This window comes from Odocoileus virginianus, chromosome 4 (genome assembly GCF_023699985.2).
Source record: "Odocoileus virginianus isolate 20LAN1187 ecotype Illinois chromosome 4, Ovbor_1.2, whole genome shotgun sequence".
NCBI lineage: Eukaryota > Metazoa > Chordata > Mammalia > Artiodactyla > Cervidae > Odocoileus > Odocoileus virginianus.
This window is the reverse complement of record NC_069677.1, coordinates 60,976,532-60,996,360: the sequence shown is the minus strand read 5'-3', so window position 1 is coordinate 60,996,360 and position 19,829 is coordinate 60,976,532. Positions and strand designations below refer to the sequence as shown.

The 19,829-nt window shown below is 36.6% G+C and overlaps 1 protein-coding gene across 2 annotated transcripts in view; it reads right to left on the bottom strand.

Moving 5' to 3' along the window:
• The window catches only part of PLOD2 (procollagen-lysine,2-oxoglutarate 5-dioxygenase 2), a 131,002-nt gene that overhangs the window by 72,765 nt on the left and 38,408 nt on the right, over positions 1 to 19,829 (bottom strand). For both annotated transcript variants that reach the window (XM_020872192.2, XM_020872193.2), the window contains exons 2-3: positions 5,660 to 5,751; positions 2,418 to 2,554 (exon numbers count right to left, since the gene is read on the bottom strand). In XM_020872192.2, coding sequence (XP_020727851.2) covers positions 2,418 to 2,554; positions 5,660 to 5,751 — 229 coding nt within the window. The remainder of the gene's footprint in view (positions 1 to 2,417; positions 2,555 to 5,659; positions 5,752 to 19,829) is intronic.

The following is a 19,829-nucleotide window of genomic DNA, read 5'->3' as shown; positions in this document are numbered from 1 at the left end:
AGGGCAGGAGGAGAAGGGGATGACAGAGGATGAGATGGTTGGATGGCATCACCGACTCAATGTACATAGGTTTGGGTGGACTCCGGGAGTTGGTGATGGACAGGGAGGCCTGGCGTGCTGTGGTTCATGGGGTCGCAAAGAGTTGGACATGACTGAGCGACTGAACTGAACACTTCCATAAAACTAATTAGTACAGTTAAATTGTCCCTAAAAACTCACATAACAAATAGTAATTGGTTTGATTTACTAAAATGAATATATTCTGAACTGTAGCCTTAACTGGAGGTAAGGTTAATTAGGAGAGTAACAATTCTATTGCAAAATGGCTTTCCTATTTCAAATAATTTAGAGTCAAATTCATTTTTCCCTGATCTTGGATTACCACAATTTCAACTGTACTGATCACTTGTCCACAATATTTTTTAAAGGGTATTGTCTTTTAAGGAAAAATAAAATAAAAGAGCTCTAAAGTGGTACAATTGTCCATCTTTCTTATCTTGGTTACTATCTCATCATCCTTAGGTTTCTCCAGGAAGACAGATATGGTGAGTCATGAAAGAGAAAATGTTACTGCTACTTCTTAGACTAGAGCTTGGGGAGATGGGCCTGTGTGATTTCAGTTAGCTGGCTCTTTTCACAGAGGCAGTTGTCAAGAAATTTTATCCTCAGTTCACTGATATATCCCAAACACAGTGCCTGGTACACACTGGACCTTCCATTAAAATTCTATTGTTATCTTTTGATCACACTGGGTCTTAAAGTATCAACTAAATAAATAAACGCAACTTCCAGTGGTCTTCAGATATCTCACAGTGACCCTTTTCTTGTCAGAAGCCAATTGGCCCCTTACTAAACCAGTTTCTTCCAAGCCTAAACCTTAAATGGGGGGCTCCCTCAAATGGGAGGGGTAGTCTGATAAAGGAGCAAAGGGTTAGGAAAAGTAATTCTTCCTAAAATGCAGAAAGAAGTTCAGGAACCCAAAACGACTGCTGGCTCATATATGGTAACTTTTACAAGGAGAATTTGCCTCCAAGTCAAAATCAAGACACACATGTGGCAAGTTCAAGCTGACCAAAATGGCTGGTAATTTTAAACCAAACATACTCAGTGTTTAATACAAACAGTTAATATGAACATCCTGTTCTATTTTCCTAAGGGTTTTATATACATACATATATATATATGTATATATATATATATATATATATAAAATAGATTATATATATAATAGAGTCTGTAGAAAATGTCTTGGTACACAAGCTAAACATCAATCTCATGTTGCAAGAATAAGTAACTATAAGCAGAGCTTTATTTTTTCCTGGGAGACAACAGGGAAATTCTAAAGATGCAAATATATGAACCTTTCAAAATTTGTAAGTATTGATGGCACCAGAACTCCAGTATGTCTATTTTCAATTCAAAATTTCTGCCTTTATTTAACAAATACATATAAAGCACTGTTCTTACTTTCATCCAGAATAATTTGTGGTTTTGGACTTCAAATTGAGGGAGAGATATAAAAACTTCCCTAACTTAAAGAGGAAAGTGCAAGGAGATTTAAAATGATAACCAATGACCAAAAAATAAAAAAGAATGTAGGGAAAATGGTAGAAAGAAAAGGTGTCTACCAATACTGCTTCATGACAACCTGATATTATTAAAAAAGAGAGAAGATAAGGAAAACAGCAAACACTCCACATTTAGTAGAAGAACAGATATTTACATATGAGAAAGATTTTTCTTTCTTATTAAACATGCTTTTTTTTTAATTTTTCACTTATAACTTACATGATCTATTTCCTCCTGGACAACCAGAATCCACTGAGCTACTCTATCAATAGAAAGTTCAATATGATCTTTATTCTATCTCAAATCAGGGTTAAGACATGAATTTCACAAAAATTTTAGCCTATGCCTTGTCTTCCCGTTGGTATTTATGATAGCTCATCAAATTTGATCATATTACTTAAATATGTTAGACCATGGTTTTATAATTATTAATAATATATACTTTTTAAAACAATGATTCATTGTGAATAAAATAATTCAATATATATTCTGTAAGTATGAATTTCAACTCTTTTAAAATAATTTAATACAGACTTAGAAAGCCACATATTCGGGACTTCACTGTCAGTCCAATGGTTAAGAATCCATTGTCCAATGCAGGGGACATGGATTAGATGTTCATTAGAGGACTAAGAGCCCACATGCCCCGGGGCAAGTAAGCCCATGCACCTGCACCGCAAATAAAGAGAAGCCCATGCACTGCAACGAAGAATCTGTGTGCCACAACTAAGATCTAGCACACCCAAATTTTTTTTTTTAATTTTAAATTTTAAAAAAAAGGCGTCTTCCAAAAGGATGGCACCAACTGACAGAAAAAAAAAAAAAAAGCTACAAGTTGCTTCTCTTACCATTCAGTAAACAAGACAACCAGATCCTCTTGATTGGCATAATGTTTCATGACTTCTTTCATCAATCTCACTTTTTGGCCTCCTCCAATAGTATTAATTCCATCACCACCTCTCCACTCTTCTCCTTGACCAAGGACCTGTAAATGAAATCAACATTTTATCCTTGGGCAAATCTCAGGTTATGAAGTGTCATAAACACTGGAAGTCACCAGCAGTTTGTACAATATAACATAGCACCACTCTTTAAATGCTACACTCATGATGCTAGACAGAAAAAAACTTGATGCCTAGGTCAGGTCATAATTCTTTAATGTTATCCACCCCATAAAATGCCATTCTCAATTTTAACATTTCAAAAGTAGACACTAATCCAAGGAAGTTGGGGATTGATGAGGGAAGCCACAGAAAGTATTTCTTATATCTTATTTCTCTTTATTCAGACTGAAATGAAAAGGAAAGAAAATGAAGAAACTCAATCTGGCAAGAAATCTGTCTGATGAATAAGGGGGAGCCCTGGAAGCTCAGTGAATCCTGGATGGAGCCCTTGAGCTATTTCCCTGCTGACACCAAATTGGTTATCCCAGGAAACACAGAGGGCATCAGGTCAAATGCCATCATTCTTACCTTAAGAATCTTAAGCTCATGTTTCCCTCAAAAGTTTAATTATTTATCAGTGCAAGAAATCACCTAAGCACAATTACTCAGAGATAAACCTGAGTCATCCTGGGTTCTGTTTGCCCAGCCTCAGCAGTTGCTTCCTGAACTGTGTGCCTGCTGAGGTACCAGGCTGTGAAGAAGCAGGAAACAAGCCTATGAGCCCCTCTGCCACAGACACACCTTGGACCTTTGTTTCATCAAAACAAACTCTGAAGTTCCTGAAACAAGGATCTGCTAACACAGTGGTCCCCAACCATATTGGCAACTGAGGCCAATTTCATGGAAAACAATTGTCCCATGGACCGGGGTTGGGGATAGTTTTTATACTGTGATATATAATACAATATATAGTCTGTATTTACAGCCACTCCCCTCACTAGCATCATTGTCATAGCTCCACCTCAGATCATCAGGCTTTAGATTCTCACAAGAGCATGCAACTGAGATCCTTCACATGTGCAGTTCACAGTTCATGCTCTCCTATAAGAATCTAATGCCTCTGCTGATGACAGGAGATGGTGCTCAGGTAGTAACATGAGCAATGAATGGCTGAAAATATAGATGAAGCTTCACTGGCTCACCCGCGCTCACCTCCTGCTATGCAGCCAGATTCCTAACAGGCCATAGACTGGTACCAGCCTGTGGCCTGGGGGTTGGGGACTGCTGTACTAAAAGATTTGTGAATTCAGAGGGAATAAAATTAAGAATATAAAAGAAAAATATAAAATTAATTTAGAAAATAAATATTATTAATTCTAAATTTACTTACCATTGAGCAAAATACAAGCCTGGTTGGTAGAGCTTGTGGGACTCCCAGCCTCAGATCCCTGCCAGCACTTCCTCACTACTTATATTGAAGGGAGAAAGAAACACTTGTGTGGGAATTTGGATTCATATTGGAGCTAGTCTGTTAGAACATTAGTTCTTGACCTAAAAAGTGGCTTCTGTTGGCCCTAACATTTGTTATACTTCTGTTCCACAACCCTTTTGGACTTCTCCAATACTACAGTAATACTGGGCCTAAATATCTGAGCACCTACTCTTATGTAGTGCTGTTTTGATTAAGCCCTAGTCTCGTATTTTCTTTCCACTGCATCAGTGTGACAGACTTTAGTATGCATCAGAATCACATAGAGGGTTTGTTAAAACAGATTGCTGGGCCCAACTCCCAGTCTATGATTCAGAAGGTGGGGAGAAGCCTAAGAAGCCTCATTCCTGTTTCCCAGCTGATGCTGATGTTGGTGGTCTGAGGTCCATACTTCAGAACCACATAATGGAAAGACAGCAGAAGGATCAAAAGTTCCAGAGTCAGAGAAAGGGTGCTGGGGTCCAAAATTTGACCCCTTAAAGTTACATGCCCTGGGGCAAATTTCCTCGCTCATAAGCAAAGTAATACCTACCTTACATGGTTTATATAATGAACCAACAGCATGCCATGTATAAAGGTCTTAACAGTGTCTCACACATAAGAAATGTACCACACTCTCCCCATTCTGAACCCTTATGATATCCTTCATTGGATTTCAGAATTATCTTACCATAATTTTTCTCCATTTCCATGTAGGAAATACTACAGTACTTCCTCTGTATCCTAACAAACTTCTCTAATGTATTTCTCCTTTATCCTGTATTAAACACCTAGATCTCTTTCTTTAGCAAAGTTAGCTTGTTTTAACAGTTGTTCTACATTAACATATGTACCTAGTCTTCTAGCAGTTATGTAGCAAATATTATCTTTTTTGCACATTATATTCTAGAACAGCTCACTTTTTCCCTAAGCAAAAAGCAATCTCTCTCTCCTTGTTTTTTTTAAGTTTTATTGTTTTGTTGTGTAAATGTATTAAATTCATTTGTTTCTTTTCCTACCTTGGGATATCTCCCTCTTCTTCTCTATATGTGGAAAAGACTTAGCTGATAGAGCCTCATTTCTATTAAAAAAATAAATAACTTTTAAAAAAACAAAGCAGGTCTTACATAGCTCAGTTTACTAGTCCTACCAAATTTCCCAAGTTTCTTCTGACCATTTATCAATAAGATATTCTCCTACAGATAAGTTATACAGCCCTTTTATAATGTTACTAAATTCCTCTAAAACAAACAAAAAACAAGAAAAGCACCTCCCAACAATGGAACAAAAAAAGCATCTGCTTCACAGTAATGTTTCCAATTCTCCTAAATGAATAAATATACCAAGGTAGACAAACCCACTACAAAAAAAATCTTCAAAGTGAAAAAATTACTATAAAATCTTAATTATGTTATACCCATATAAGACTCTGCAAAACAAATATATATATGTGTGTGTGTATATATCCTTCTAAATATCCTTCTGTTGTTTTATAGAACATGTTTATACAAAGCATTAGTGAATACTAGGAAATTATTGCTTGAGTGGCATAGTATTAACAAGGCCGAAACCTATGTAAAACAATCAAGTAAGTGTAAACTAACAACAATTATGTAATCAAATTTCATCTCCCTCCTGTGGATTATAGATCATGTTGCTGTTGTTATTGTTTTCATTATGAAAAATGTACTTCAGGCACACAGTCTAAAATCTCCATGAATTAAAAGATATACCATACCTTCACAGTATAATTGAAGTATTTGGCTGATTGCATAAATCGATGGAATCCATCACTTTCTTTTGTTGCTACAGTTATGACCAATAATTTATCTGCAAAGACAGAAGGAATAACATAAGACAGTTTACTAAGAGTCTAACTACTCACACTTTACAGAGATCACTATAGTGATTAGAGACCCCATTAAACCCATGGGAATGTTCTGGTTTGTTAGTCTACATGAGGCTAAACAAAGAGCTATTGAAAAACTAGGCAATTAAAATTGGTTCTATTACTACCAAATGACAGACTGTCAAATAATGAATTATTTTAATGGTAAGAAAGTATATTAATATTTACAATAAAGCATGCCCTCAATGGAGGATTTCAGCACTAACAGAAACACTTCCATAAAATTGCACAAGGTTTTATCTGTAAAGAGAAACTCTCCTACATATTACTTAATCAATCAGCTTTATTGCCACCTATAAATCATCGCTGATGAATACACATATCCATTAGGTTCAGAAGGACATTACATTCCTCAAAGCACACATACAAAACAAAAAGATCTGATCATGAGATTAATCCTAACTTTTTCAAATAACTTATGACAAATTGGGAAAAAATACTTAGAAACAGAATCTTAATATTTTTCCTATCAAAGAATGTTTGTAAATGTGAAGTTTATAAAATCCACATTTATATCACCTTCAGTGTTTTGTTTTTTCTTTAAAGAATAAAAGGAAAATAAATAAATAAAGAACAAAAGGAACCGAAATCAACACTGCCCTAGCAAATACACAGCTTTGAGTCATCATTTTATAATGGATTATTATTTTCAACCTAACAAAACACCTCTTCTTAATAGAAGAAAATATATTTACGAAGTCATCTCAAATTACCTATAGAAGCTATTAAGGAAAAATGCTTATCAGGAAAAGATATGTTGGACAAATGCAAAAAAGAAACAAACGCATCAGAAAACCCCAAAGGTGCTAGAGCATTTTCTTTTTTAAACCTTAGGGTATCGGAGGACCAGTGGATTAAGAAAGCAAAACCTTAGGGTATCAGGGGACCAGTGGGCTAAGAAAGCAAAATTAACTGAGAAAACAAAATGTCTTTTTGACATTCTAAGCACTGAGTTATGTCATTTGACTCTCAATTACTGTTATTAATAAGAAAAAATTTACAGTGTTAAGTATCTCCTAAACAATAGACAACCATTGAAAATGAAATACATAGCATTAATGTATTATAACAATTAAAAACTATTTCATATGATCCAAGGTAATCATCAAATTTTGAAAATAAACAAAATATAAATAAGTGTAACACACTTATTGAAATCAATTCAAGCAAGTCAATCAACAAAAAGGAAAACATTACCATGAAGATAAATATTAACACTCATATATTTTTCTAGAAATGTGTATTTCTCACATAACTTTCACCATTATGAGAAACAGATATTCAAGCAAAAATAAAAGTCATTTTCAATAAAGCTGTCAGCAATTTTCCAATAAATTATTCTTTTTTAAAAAACAAAAATTCATTTGTTTCAAACAGGGCTTAATCAATTAAGAAAACTTGACATATTATCATTCACAATAAATTCTGAATAAAAGAATACTAGATTCTATTTCATAAGAGTAAAGGAAATATTTTTTAAGTACTCTTTGCTATCATAAAATGACTGTATTTAAAGACAGCTTTATTAGCTTTTTCTACATAAATCATAGAGTATTAGCTATAAGTTTACAGATTTTGCCTAGATGTATCTTTATACTTATAATTTTCAGCACAAAATTAACAGCAAGGATTTCACCATCCTTAATAGGAAAGTAATGTTGGCCAGACCCTCAGGCAGACAGAAATATTACCTAATCTAATGACTCAGAAGGCAAAACTAAAAATACGTAGCCTGACTGTGTCTGGCAATCCTATGCCAAATAAGGACTCCTGTTGTTTCAGTATTATTGCTAATTACAAAAAAGCAAAACCAAGTTAATAAATAATTTCATCAAAGAAAGTTCTCATCAATAATATTACATACAAATGTTTGTTTCTTCTTACCTGCTAATAGTATTATAACTGTGAGAAAAATTTACTAAACTAGGGGAAGTAAAAGAAGAAAGTGCTGACATGTACCATTCACAAGTTCTTGCCAGCCAGTAGTTCAACAGTTCAACTTGCCCACTGTCTTATGACGTATTATTGTTAAAAACTTTAAGCTACATTTAACAGGATTCCAGGAATTCCAGGAAAATTCGTACCATAAGTTTACCAGAAGTATTAGAACAGAAGACCACTGATCTCCAGAATCAATGTCAAAAGAGAAAAAGAGGAAAGGGAAACTAACATACCATATCCCACCAGAATTAAGAGACCAGGCAACCAAACATAATCACTGCCTTTATTAGGGTCCTGACATGGAAAGTCGACTACTAATAAGGTATCTGTGAGAAAATTGGGGAAATTTGAACACCAACTTATATTTGTAAATATTAAGAAACTATTGCTCATTTTAGCATGCTAATAATGGTGCTGATATTTTTTAAAGGGTCCTGATAATTTAGAGAAAATATTCAAGTATTTATCCAATGAAAGGATATAGTGTTTGTGATCTGTTTTAAAATTCTTAGGGGTAGATAGGAGGCAATGGAGGAGGAAGATAAAAAATTAGACAAGATTGCCCACATATGATGATGCTTAAAACTGAATTCCATTTACATATGTTTGGAAATTCCTACAATTAAAAAGCATTATCCATAATATTCCAATCTGAAAAATATTCAATGTAAAACTTGTTTTAACAGTCTGAAAAGGAAAAATGGAATAGACAGAAAAAAATTTTCTAAACAAAGAGTATTATAATTTAAACAACTATAATTAGTACCTTACCCAATCCACCCACAACAACCAAAAGGATCAAGTGAGATGTTGAGAAAATGGGCTTGACAAATGGACACCCATCAACCACTAACAAAACCAGTCTAAGAATGTGGTAAAGAAAAGATAAGCCCAAATCTGGCCAAATATAACCTCGAGAGCCACGGCCTGACTCTGTCAGAAAGTGGATTAATGCAGTTACCACGAGCAAGAAACATGTAAGGCATCAATAGAGTGTGGTCGATGTGAACCGTTTATCAAATGAAAATCATATCAGAGCCAAAAAAAAAAATCCTTCTATAATCATATATACAAAGTCCACCAAAATACCTAGCACTATAGTAAGGTTTAATAAATATTTTAGTGGCTTAATACTTAGCTCTCTAGAAAAATTTAGATGAATAACACAACTTCTCCAAAAATCAAGACAATTTATTTAGAAAGGCAAAAACAAACAAACAAACACAACACTATGTTCTCTCTCAATAAATTTACAACTCAGAGAAAAACGCATTGTTAGAGTCATGTTTTTTGTCTAGATGTTGATTTAATAACAGAATTTATCAATTTTTAGTGTTGACCTAAATTTTCTTTCCAAAAACAAATCATAGCTTTAAAATAGAAAGTTTTTGGCTTATGTGTCCTATCTCCAAATGATTCTCTGATCAGCCCATAAATCCAGATGAAATTCATTGTCTTAATGACAGGCAGCACATTCAGTAACTCAGCACCAGCCCAGCTACCTTTGATCTTACTCAGAGGGATAAATCTCCTATCTTGCCAAGAAACTTTCTCTACACTCAGTCTTAATTTTAAATTTGCAAAAATCAAAAAAAGAAAAAAAAAATTCTACCCGAGAAGGAGCTCTGAGTACATTGCCCTTACTCTGCTATAACTCATTTTATGAAAGAAGTATCTTTCATCTTTAAAACTCAGTGGTGCTCAACTTTCTATTCAAGGAACACATTTTCTAGGAATGGTTATCATAAGAGCCAGCAAACTTTCACTGTAAAAGTCCAAATAGTAAATATTTTAGGCTTTGTAGTCTATATGTAATCTCTGTCATGATTCTCTTTTTTCTTTCTTCTTTAAAACATTTCTAAAATTTTATTTATTTATTTATTTTTTTAGGTTAGATTATAATCATCTGAAGCACAGGATAACCAAGGAGCAAAATTCCATTCTGGTACAACCACCCAATTTCTAGAAAAGAGAAAGAAAATGATTCAATATGAGCCTTTTTTTTTTTTTTTTTTTGATCAGAAGACTCAATGGGAGGGGAAGGGTGGGAATACGAATCCACGTGATTTTTCAAGTCTTCCTTTTATACAGTCATTAAGATGACCAGGTTTGTGCTGCAGAGAAGTCAGCACCGTGTGGCTACGGCTCTGATTGTTCTCAGATGAATGTTTATACAAAATAATATCTTATCTTCATTTAGTTTATAAACATACACAGTGCTGTCCCTTTCAAATTAAAGGAAAAAAAAAAACCCACACACAAATACTGCAAAGTAGCAAAATACAAAGAAAAAAAAAGCTACTTTTGGTTTTGGCAACATTAAAAAAAAAATTTTTTTTTTAAATTTCTAGGTTTTCTGGCTGGCTGCATAAAAACAGTTATGGGCCGGATTTGGCCTAAACATTATAGTTTGCCACTGTGGTTGGCCATATGGATATGACAACAAACTATATGGGTTCCAGTCTCAGACCTACCACTTACTACTTGTTTGAAATTGGTCAGTTACTTAAAGCCTGTGTCTCATGTTTCTCACTTATAATATAAATGTAATAATAGCACCTGATAGGCTTGCTGTGATGATTAATAAGTTAATGTATACAAAGTGTATGATACTACATATGTGTTAGACAGTGTCTTACTTTTTCTCCTCAAAAGATAAATGTGTAAGGGAGGTTGTAGTCGAAATGCAAATCTCAGCAAGTTATATAACTCAATCTCCACCTCTATCAGTTATTTATTCAAGAGCTGAATGTCTTTTTTATCATTAATTAATTTTTAGTGGAGTACAGTTGCTTACAATGTTGTGTTACTTTCTAAAGTACAGCAAAGTGAATCAGATACATGCATACATATATCCTCTCTTTTTAAAGTCACCACAGAGCACTGAGTAGAGTTCCCTGAGCTGTAGAGGAGATTCTCTGTTGTTGTTCAGTAGCTCAGGCCTGTCTGATTCTTTGAGCCCCATGGACGGTAGCATGTCAGGCTTCCCTTTTCTTCACCATCTCCTGGAGCTTGCTCAAACTCTTGCCCATCATCATTCAGTCAGTGATGCCATTCAACCATCTCTCCTCTGTTGTCCCTTTCTCCTCCTGCCTTCAATCATTTCCCGCATTAGGGTCTTTTCTAATGAGTCGGCTCTTCGTAACAGGTAGCTAAAGTATTGGAGCTTCAGCTTCAGCAGCAGTCCTTCAAATGAAGGTTCAGGGTTCATTTCCTTTAGGATTAACTGGTTTGAGCTCCTTGCTGTCCAAGGAACTCTCAAAAGTCTTCTCCAATACCACAGTTCAAAAGCATCAATTCTTCAGCACCCAGCCTTCTTTATGGTCCAACTCTCATATCCATACATGACTAGTGGAAAAACCATTGCTTTGACTATACGGACATAGGTCAGCAAAGTAATGTTTCTGCTTGCTTTTTAATAAACTGTCTAGGTTGGTCATAACTTATCTTCCAGGCAGCAAGTGTCTTTTACTTTCAAGGCTGCAGTTACCATTTGCAGTGATTTTGGAGCCCAAGAAAATAGCCTGTCACTACTTCCATTGTTTCCCCATCTATTTGCCATGAAGTGATGGGACCAGATGCCATGATCTTAGCTTTTGGGATGATGAGTTTTAAGCCAGCTTTTCACTCTTCTTTTGCACCTTCATCAAGAAGCTCTTTAGTTCCTCTTTGCTTCTGTCATAAGGGTGGTATCATCTGTATATCTGAGGTTATTGATATTTCTCCCTGCATTCTTGATTCCAGGTTGTGCTTTATCCAGCCCAGCATTTTGCATGATGCATTCTGCATGTAAGTTAAACAAACAGCTTAACAATATACAGCCTTGACATACTTCTTTTCCAATTTTGAACCAATACATTGTTCCATGACCGGTTCTAACTATTGCTTCTTGACCTCCATATAGGTTTCTCAGGAAGCAAGTAAAGTGGTCTGACATTCTCATCTCTTTAAGAATTTTCCACAGTTTGTTGTGATCCACATATTCAAAGGCTTTAGCGTAGTCAGTAAAGCAGAAGTAGATGTTTTTCTGGAATTCTTTTGCATTTTCTATGATCCAACAGACGTTGGCAATTTGGTCTCTGGTTCCTCTGCCTTTTTTAAATACAGTTTGTACATCTGGAAGTTCTCAGTTCATGTACTGTTGAAGCCCAGCTTGAAGGATTTTGAGCATTACCTTGCTAGCACATGAAATGAAGTGTAACTATGCAGCAGTTTGAACATTCTTTGGCCTTGTCCTTTATTGGGACTGGAATGAAACTGACCTTTTCCAAGTCCTGTAGCCACTGCTGAGCTTTTCAAATGTGTTGGCATATGGAGTGTAGCACTTTCACAGCATCATCTTTTAGGATATGAAATAGCTCAGCTAGAATTCCTTCACCTCCACTAGATTATCATTACTTACCTATTTTTATATATAATCATGTATATATGTCAATCCCAATCTCTCAATTCATCCCACTACTCTATTTTCCCCCTTCTTGTTCATAAGTTTGTTTCCTATGATTGTGTCTCTACTTCTGTTTAGTAAATAAGTTCATCTATACCATTTTTCTAGATACCACATATACAATATTTGATTTCCTCTTTCTGACTTATTTCACTATGTATGACAGTCTCTAGGTCCATCCACATCCCTACAAATGTCTTTCAACTTTCAAGATTTCATAATACTGGTATAGCACTGTCCCTTTATCCATGGTTCTGTCACCCATGGGTCAATCATGGTTTGAAAATATTAAATGGAAAATTCTCAAAATAAATAATTCATAAGTTGTTAAACTGTACACCATTCTGAGTAGAATTGACTAAAAACTCAGTTACAACCTGAAAGCAGAGAATTTGGTGGGAATGTTAAGGACTCCAGGCCTGGGAGACTGTAGCCCTGAGAGTATGCTCCAAGGAGGCAGGACAGGGAATCAGTTTTTCAGCAAAACAGGTAGACAGTCTGAACATCAAAGATTACTGTTAAATAAGGAAAACCAGATATCAAGCTAAGGTATCTAGCATTTCTCTGTGTATGGAAAGAGGCAAGCCTCTGGGCTCACTGAATTCATTCCTTTCCTATGCACCTCAGCGATCTAGGGCCAAATCTTGTTTCTTGATTGTTTATGTCCTTGATTCCTTGTTCACCTTAAGGGGTGGCAGATATGGTGGATGGCGGCTTATTGCATCGCCTCCCTCCAGCTTCTCATCAATCATCATGGGGTGTGGCAGCATCTGCAGGATCACAGGCATTGTATTCCCTTCAGGGAGCTCTCATTCACATCTGGAGTGCTGGAATCACTGATAGCTGTGACATTTCTTGCTCATCAATATGGCAGAAAATATTTCAGTTCACAGTAGCTTGGTAAAATCTCTTGTCATCCTGCTCTCTCCCACCCATGACCTGAATCATTCCCCTGTCCAGTGTATCTCATCAGTAAGTCACTTAGTAATTGTCTCAGCCATCAGATCCAGTGTCACAGCATCACAGTGTTTGTCTTCAAGTCACCCTTATTTGACTTGTGCTTTGGGGCCATAAGTCATCCTTATGGCCCCAAAGCACAAGACTAGTATTGTTGGCAATTCAAATACACCAAAGAGGGAGGGGGGACCGGGATGGGGAATACATGTAAATCCATGGCTAATTCATTTCAATGTATGACAAAAGCCACTGCAATGATGTAAAGTAATTAGCCTACAACTAATAAAAATAAATGGAAAAAAAAAACAGACAAAAAAAAAAACCAAATACACCAAAGAGAGCCATAAAGTGCTTCCTTTAAATGAAAAGGTGAAAGTTCTGACTTAATAAGGAAAAAAAGCTGAGATTTCTAAGATCTACCTACACTAAGAACAAATCCTCTATCTGTGAAATTGTGAAGAAAGAAAAAGAAATGCATGCTAGATTAACTTTCTCACTTCAAACTGTAACAGACACAGCCATAGTGCATGGTTAAGTCCTTAGTTAATATAGAAAAGGCATTAAGTTTATAAATAAGATATTTTGAAAGATCACATTCACAAAACCTTTATTATATTACATTGTTATAACTATTCTATTAATGATTGCTGTTAATCTGTTACTGTGCCTAACCTATAAATTAAACTTCACTATAGATACATAATATGTATAGGAAAAAACAGTACATATAGAGTTTGGGACTATCCACAGTTTCAGGCATCCACTAGGGGTCTTGGAATGCATCCCTTACAGAAAAGAGCTGGGGGTGGATGGCAACTAAAATGGGGGAACAAATCTATGTAAAAAGAGTTCAAGTGGAAGCTGTTTATTAAAGTAATATAGAAAGTGTACATACATCTTCTCAAGTCTTTTCATTTCTCTCCATCTCCAAGCAAGTTTACTCAAGTTATGACTAGTCCATTTCCACAATACACTCCTAAACCCCACTACACCCACTCCAATCATATCTCTACAATGCAGACTTATCTTTCAGAAGCCTTAGATATCTAACCACATTACTCCGCTGCTAAACATCCTTAAATTACTTTCCATTGCTCTTAGAATGGTGACCAAGCTCCATTACCTCAAAGTTGTTCTTGACTACCTCTACCCTCTTTGATCTTATTCTCCATTTTGCTCTCTCTCCTCCAACTGCAGACCTTCTTTTCTGTTCTCCAACAATGGCCTGCTCCCTCCTCCCACCCTGAAGATTACTGCAGATGCAAAGGCTTTATCTAATGTCTCCTCTGATCTCTTGAAGTAGCCACTGCCTATTCAACTCATTGAGATTCTTATACACACACACACACACACACACACACACACACACACACACATATATATATTCCATTTTCTCAGGGGAGTCTTCTCTGACCTACTCAAGCAGGTCAATGCCCATTATACATTCCTACTGCATTCTCTACCTCTCTTTTGGAGCACTTTATGACAAACTATAATTATATATTAATTTACTCAGTTATTATTTGAGATTAGAGTCTCTTTCCCCAACTAGACTGTTAATTCCAAAGAGGCAGGATGTTTTTTGCTCAGCCCTATACCTCCAGGGCCTATCATAGTGTTTAGCATGCAATCGATTCTTAATAAACATTTTGTTGAATGAGCAGATACAGGAACAATGGATGTTATGTTTTATCTGTACTTGTGTGCATGTTAGGTCCCTTCAGTCATGTCTGACTCTTTTCAGCTCTAAGGAGTGTAGCCTGCCAGGCTCCTCTGTCCATGGAACTCTCTAGGCAAGAATATTGGAGTGGTTTGCCATTTCCTTCTCCAGGGGGATCTTCCTGACCCAGGGATTGAACCTGGGTCTCCCACACTGCAGGCAGATTCTTTGGATGTACAAAATAATTTGTTCCCAGAAAAATCCCTGTGGAGTTTGCATTATCACATCCAATTCACAGATGGAAAAACTAAGGTTAAACAGTTTAACTTAGCCAAAGTCACCCAAGTTACCAGCATAGCAGAAAGTGGAATTTCAGTTATTCCCCACAGTCCATTTCTTTCCAGTGTTTCATGTGCCTCACTTGGTGGTGAAAGGTCAAGAGACTGGAAGCAAAATTTGTTTTATTACATGTACAAAAGAGATAACACAGCAAGCCTAAGACTTCAATCTTATTTTGCAGGATTGATGCCCAACTGGCATCTGGAAACCTGACTTTGGAGACAATTTCCATCATTCCCAGATAAGAGCAGCTCCTTGTATCTGAATTGTACAAACAAGGTATTTATGCTGAACACCAGCTTTCCTTCTAGGAGTTTGGAATTCTGGTACAGAAGTTGCCTCTGTGACCAGCCCTGAATAAAAACCTAAGTCTCTAACAAGTCTCTAACAAGTGTTTCCGATAATTAACATTTCACATGTGTGATCACAACTAGTTGCTGGTGACTCCCCTGAGAAAAGACTCTTGGAAGCTGTGTCTGGTTTCCCTGGACTTTACCTATGTGCCTTTTCCCTTTGTTGACTGTGCTTGGTATTCTTTCAATGTTAACAGTCATAGCTATCAATATGAGGATATGCTGAATCATCTGAGTCCTCCTACTGAATTGGGGAGCCTGGGAATTGTCTTGGTGAGAGCTTACCCATTATGCTTCTAGCTACAGGCAGCAAGTCTTCATCTGAAAAAGGCACTAAGGGCCTAACTGATTATATATCTGATACCTGACTATTAGATTCTGGATTCAGAGGCCACGCTAGAGAGATACAGAAAAGACTCCAAATAGACTCCATAAGGAAATATTTAATAGATAAGATGATCACACCCTGCTTCTCTACTGGTTGAGAATCATTTCATTTTTTTAAATTTCTTTTTTAATTGAAGTATAATTGCATTACAGAATTTGTTGTTTTCTGTCAAACACCAACATAGGTATACACATGAGAATCATTTCATTTTAGCATAAACTGTGATCCCAGAGTTTAGTCTAGCAAAATCCACTTTTTTTATAGGGAAGGAAACCAAGACCTGAAGAGAAAATCAAACTTGTCCAAGAACCTGCAACTGGTGATAATCAGGAATTGATGATTCTTAATTACTAAAAAAAAGTGGCTTTTCTAGTCTCATTACACAATTTTGTTGCTGTTTTTAAGCACTGAGTCACTTAAACACTGTGACACACTGAAGTCATGGAGTCTAGGTGGCAAGAAAACACATTTTATTTTGTGGAACTGTTGAAAGAAATTCAAGAGATCAAAATTCCTCAAGAGCAATTCATGCCACAATTTTGAGGAAAAAAACCTAAAAAGGATATGTCAAAGAGACATCAGAGAATTCCTTAGTATTTCTGTAGGAAAAAGGGGAGCGAGGAAAGGCTTAAAGAAAAAAATAACTTCCAAGCATTAATGCTACATAGGGAACATCTTCACACATGTTAATATTTAGATGGATGCTTAAGTTCCACAGCCTACAATGTTCTCAGTCACAAAGTCGTGCCCACTTTTCAACCCCATAGACTGCAGACTGCCAGGCTCCTCTTTCCATGGAATATTCCAGGCAAGAATACTGGAGCCATTTCATACTCCATTTCCTACTTCCCGAGCCAGGGATTGAACCTGCATCTCCTGCATCTCATGTATTGGCAGGCAGATTCTTTACCATTGAGTCACATATGAAGCCCTACTCTGGACAACACACAGACATAAAGCAAATGAGATGAGCTGGGGGGTAGTGGGGGAAGGGAAGCATGTAGGGTAGCCAACCATTCCAGTATGTTCAGGACTAAAAAGTTTCCCAGAATACAAGGCTTTCAGTTTTAACACTTGAAAAGTCCAGGATGAGTTGGTCACCCTAGCAGTATGGGTAGTGGGACTACAGAGGGTGAGTATTGCTAGTTTTGTGTAACAGACTGGATGGCAAATGGTCCAGGAGAACATTAAGTTAGGATAAACTCTTCTGGAACCAGAAGGTCAACACCATATATCGAGTGAAACAGGATCAGATTAAGACCTCCAGAGGCCCTGGGCACCGGAAGATCAAAGTGCACTAAGACAACCTCCACTCCTCAGAAGTACCTCTTTTCTCAGTTCATAGCCAGTGCCTTTTCTCCATGTCCTCACATGAGGAGGGGCCTGGGGACCCTCTGGGGTCTCTCTCTCTCTCTATTTTTAAATATTTATTTATTTATTTAGCTTCACCCAGGTCTTAGTTATGGCATGCAAACTCTTAGTTGCAGCATGTGGGATCTAGTTTCCTGACCAAAGATTGAACCTGAGCCCTCTGCATTGGGAGTCTGGAGTCTCAGCAACTGGACCACCAGGGAAGTCCCTATGGAGTCTCTTTTATAAGAAAACTAATCCCATTCATGACGGCTCTACCCTCATGACCTAAGTCTTTCCCAAAGTCCTTGGATAGTGAAGGTGAGAATTTCAACATATGAATTTGAGGGGGACAAAAATGTCCAGGCCACTGTAGTAACATATGTGTTGACTAGTAAACATGCCTATTTGATGAAATGCGTTCATCTATGAGAACTGTGTTACATAAGGCAAATAAGAATAAACTTTGATCTCTGGATATCAGCTTAAGTAGACCTAATGAATATCTTTCTCACGCATAGGATAAAACAACTCATACTATACGTGCATTCATAATTTTAACATGGTGAAAGAGGCTGGGGTATCTTCAGAACCTATTTTATAAAAACCCTAATCAAAGTCATTGTGACTCTAAACTTATGACATAAGCACCTTCCAAAGGTCCCACCTTTGTAGATTAGGATTTCAACATACAAATTTTGGGTGGACACAAACATTCAGGTATATTAAATATTAAGTACAATTAAAAGTACCCAGAATGTATGTAGTAGCCTGGATGGGAGGGGAGTTTGTGGGAGAATGGTTACATGTATATGTATGGCTGAGTTCCTTCGCTGTTTCACCTGAAACTATCACAACAGTTAATAGGCTATCCAATAGAAATTTAAAAGTTTGTTTTAAAAAAAAGTCCAGAATGAATGGACTGTCTTGAAAAAGCAGTTTGCTATCTTTACAAGTATTTATAAAACTAATACAGACTCATATTCCAGAATTTATGACTGGAGACTACAATTGATCTCTTCAAAAGTTAGGAAACGCATACCTTGAAGGTAATTTTAATGTCAAAGGAAAAAGGACCAGCCCTCTTCACAAACAGAGCAGCTCCAATTTGTTGAATTCCAAAGGTTTAAAGGTTACAGCAACCTCTAAAATAGAAAGACACTGGTAATGAGAATGAACCTCCTTTGAGTGCAATGGTGTAGCCCATCTGCTGGCCAAATGCTTCAGCAGAGACTATGAACTGCCTGCCAGAAATCTGGTCTCAAGGTTGTGTAGTCTGTTCAAATAGATTATTGCATTTGATTTACAGTCTGATCTATTGCTCTTTATTCCATGTTTTGCATAGGCACTAAAAATATTTCCTAGACTCATAACCAAAGGGTATCAGTAATAAAGTTAATTACCAGAATGAAACAGCAGGGACTGAGATAATACACTCCTGCTAATTCACCTACAATTGAAAAACAAAAACAAAACAGTAATCCAAGGTCAGAGGCCACCCTGAGATGCACTTGTGGCCCATCTGAGACAAAGTTGTAAGGGTGAGGTGCTAAGCCAAGATGAACCCTACTTCCCTATAATGGGAAAAAAAAAAAATCTTTTTAAAGAATCTTGCCTAACCTAAAGGAATGAAAATAAATCAATCTGGGATGCAAAATTAAAAGCAGACCTGACAAAGTGTGGCAGGGCTAAAAAGGAAACAAAAGGCCCAATTTCCATTCATCACCCTCAAGTACACTGAAACATTTGCTTCTCTCATTCCACGTTGCCATGAACACATTATAATTATATTTTTTAAGAGGGCATTTCCCATTGCACCCACATAGCATAAAATGAACTCAATCTGTACAGCAGCACCTCCTCACCTGCCTTGAGAGTTTTATGGCATCTACTATATTTTGGCAGTTCAGAATACTACCCCACAACTTGCTAGTTCCTCACACTGGCTAACAAGTTGAAGTTTCCATATAAGAGATTACTAGGAGGACGAACCTGGTTCACAGAGGATAAGAATCCACCAGCCAAAGCAGGGGACACAGGCTCAATCCCTGGTCCAAGAAGATTCCACATGCCACGGAGCAACTAAGTCCTGTGCCACAATTACTGAGCCCACCAGCTGCAACTACTGAAGCCTGCAGGCCTAGAGCCCAGGCTCCACAAGAGAAGCCACCACAGTGAGGTGCTCACACACTGCAAGAGTAATTCCCACTCACTGCAACTAGAGAAAAGGCTGCACAAAGCAATGAAGACCCAGCGCAACCAAAAACAAATAAATAATAAAATCAGAGTTTAAAAAATAAACTAACTTTAAAAGACAGATTACTAGGAAACTGAATTAGCCCATTAGACAGAAGAAGCAGCTCTAAGAAGGAAGCTCATAGTGATAAATGCCAACCTCAAGAATCAAGCAAAGTTTCAAATAACAACCTAACTTTACAACTCAAAGAACCAGAAGTAGAGAACAAATGAAGTTCCAAGTTAGTAGAAAGACTTTTGAATGGTACATTTCCATTTTTGTCTCAAGGTATATTTTCTCTCTTTTGATTTCTTCTTAGACTCATGGC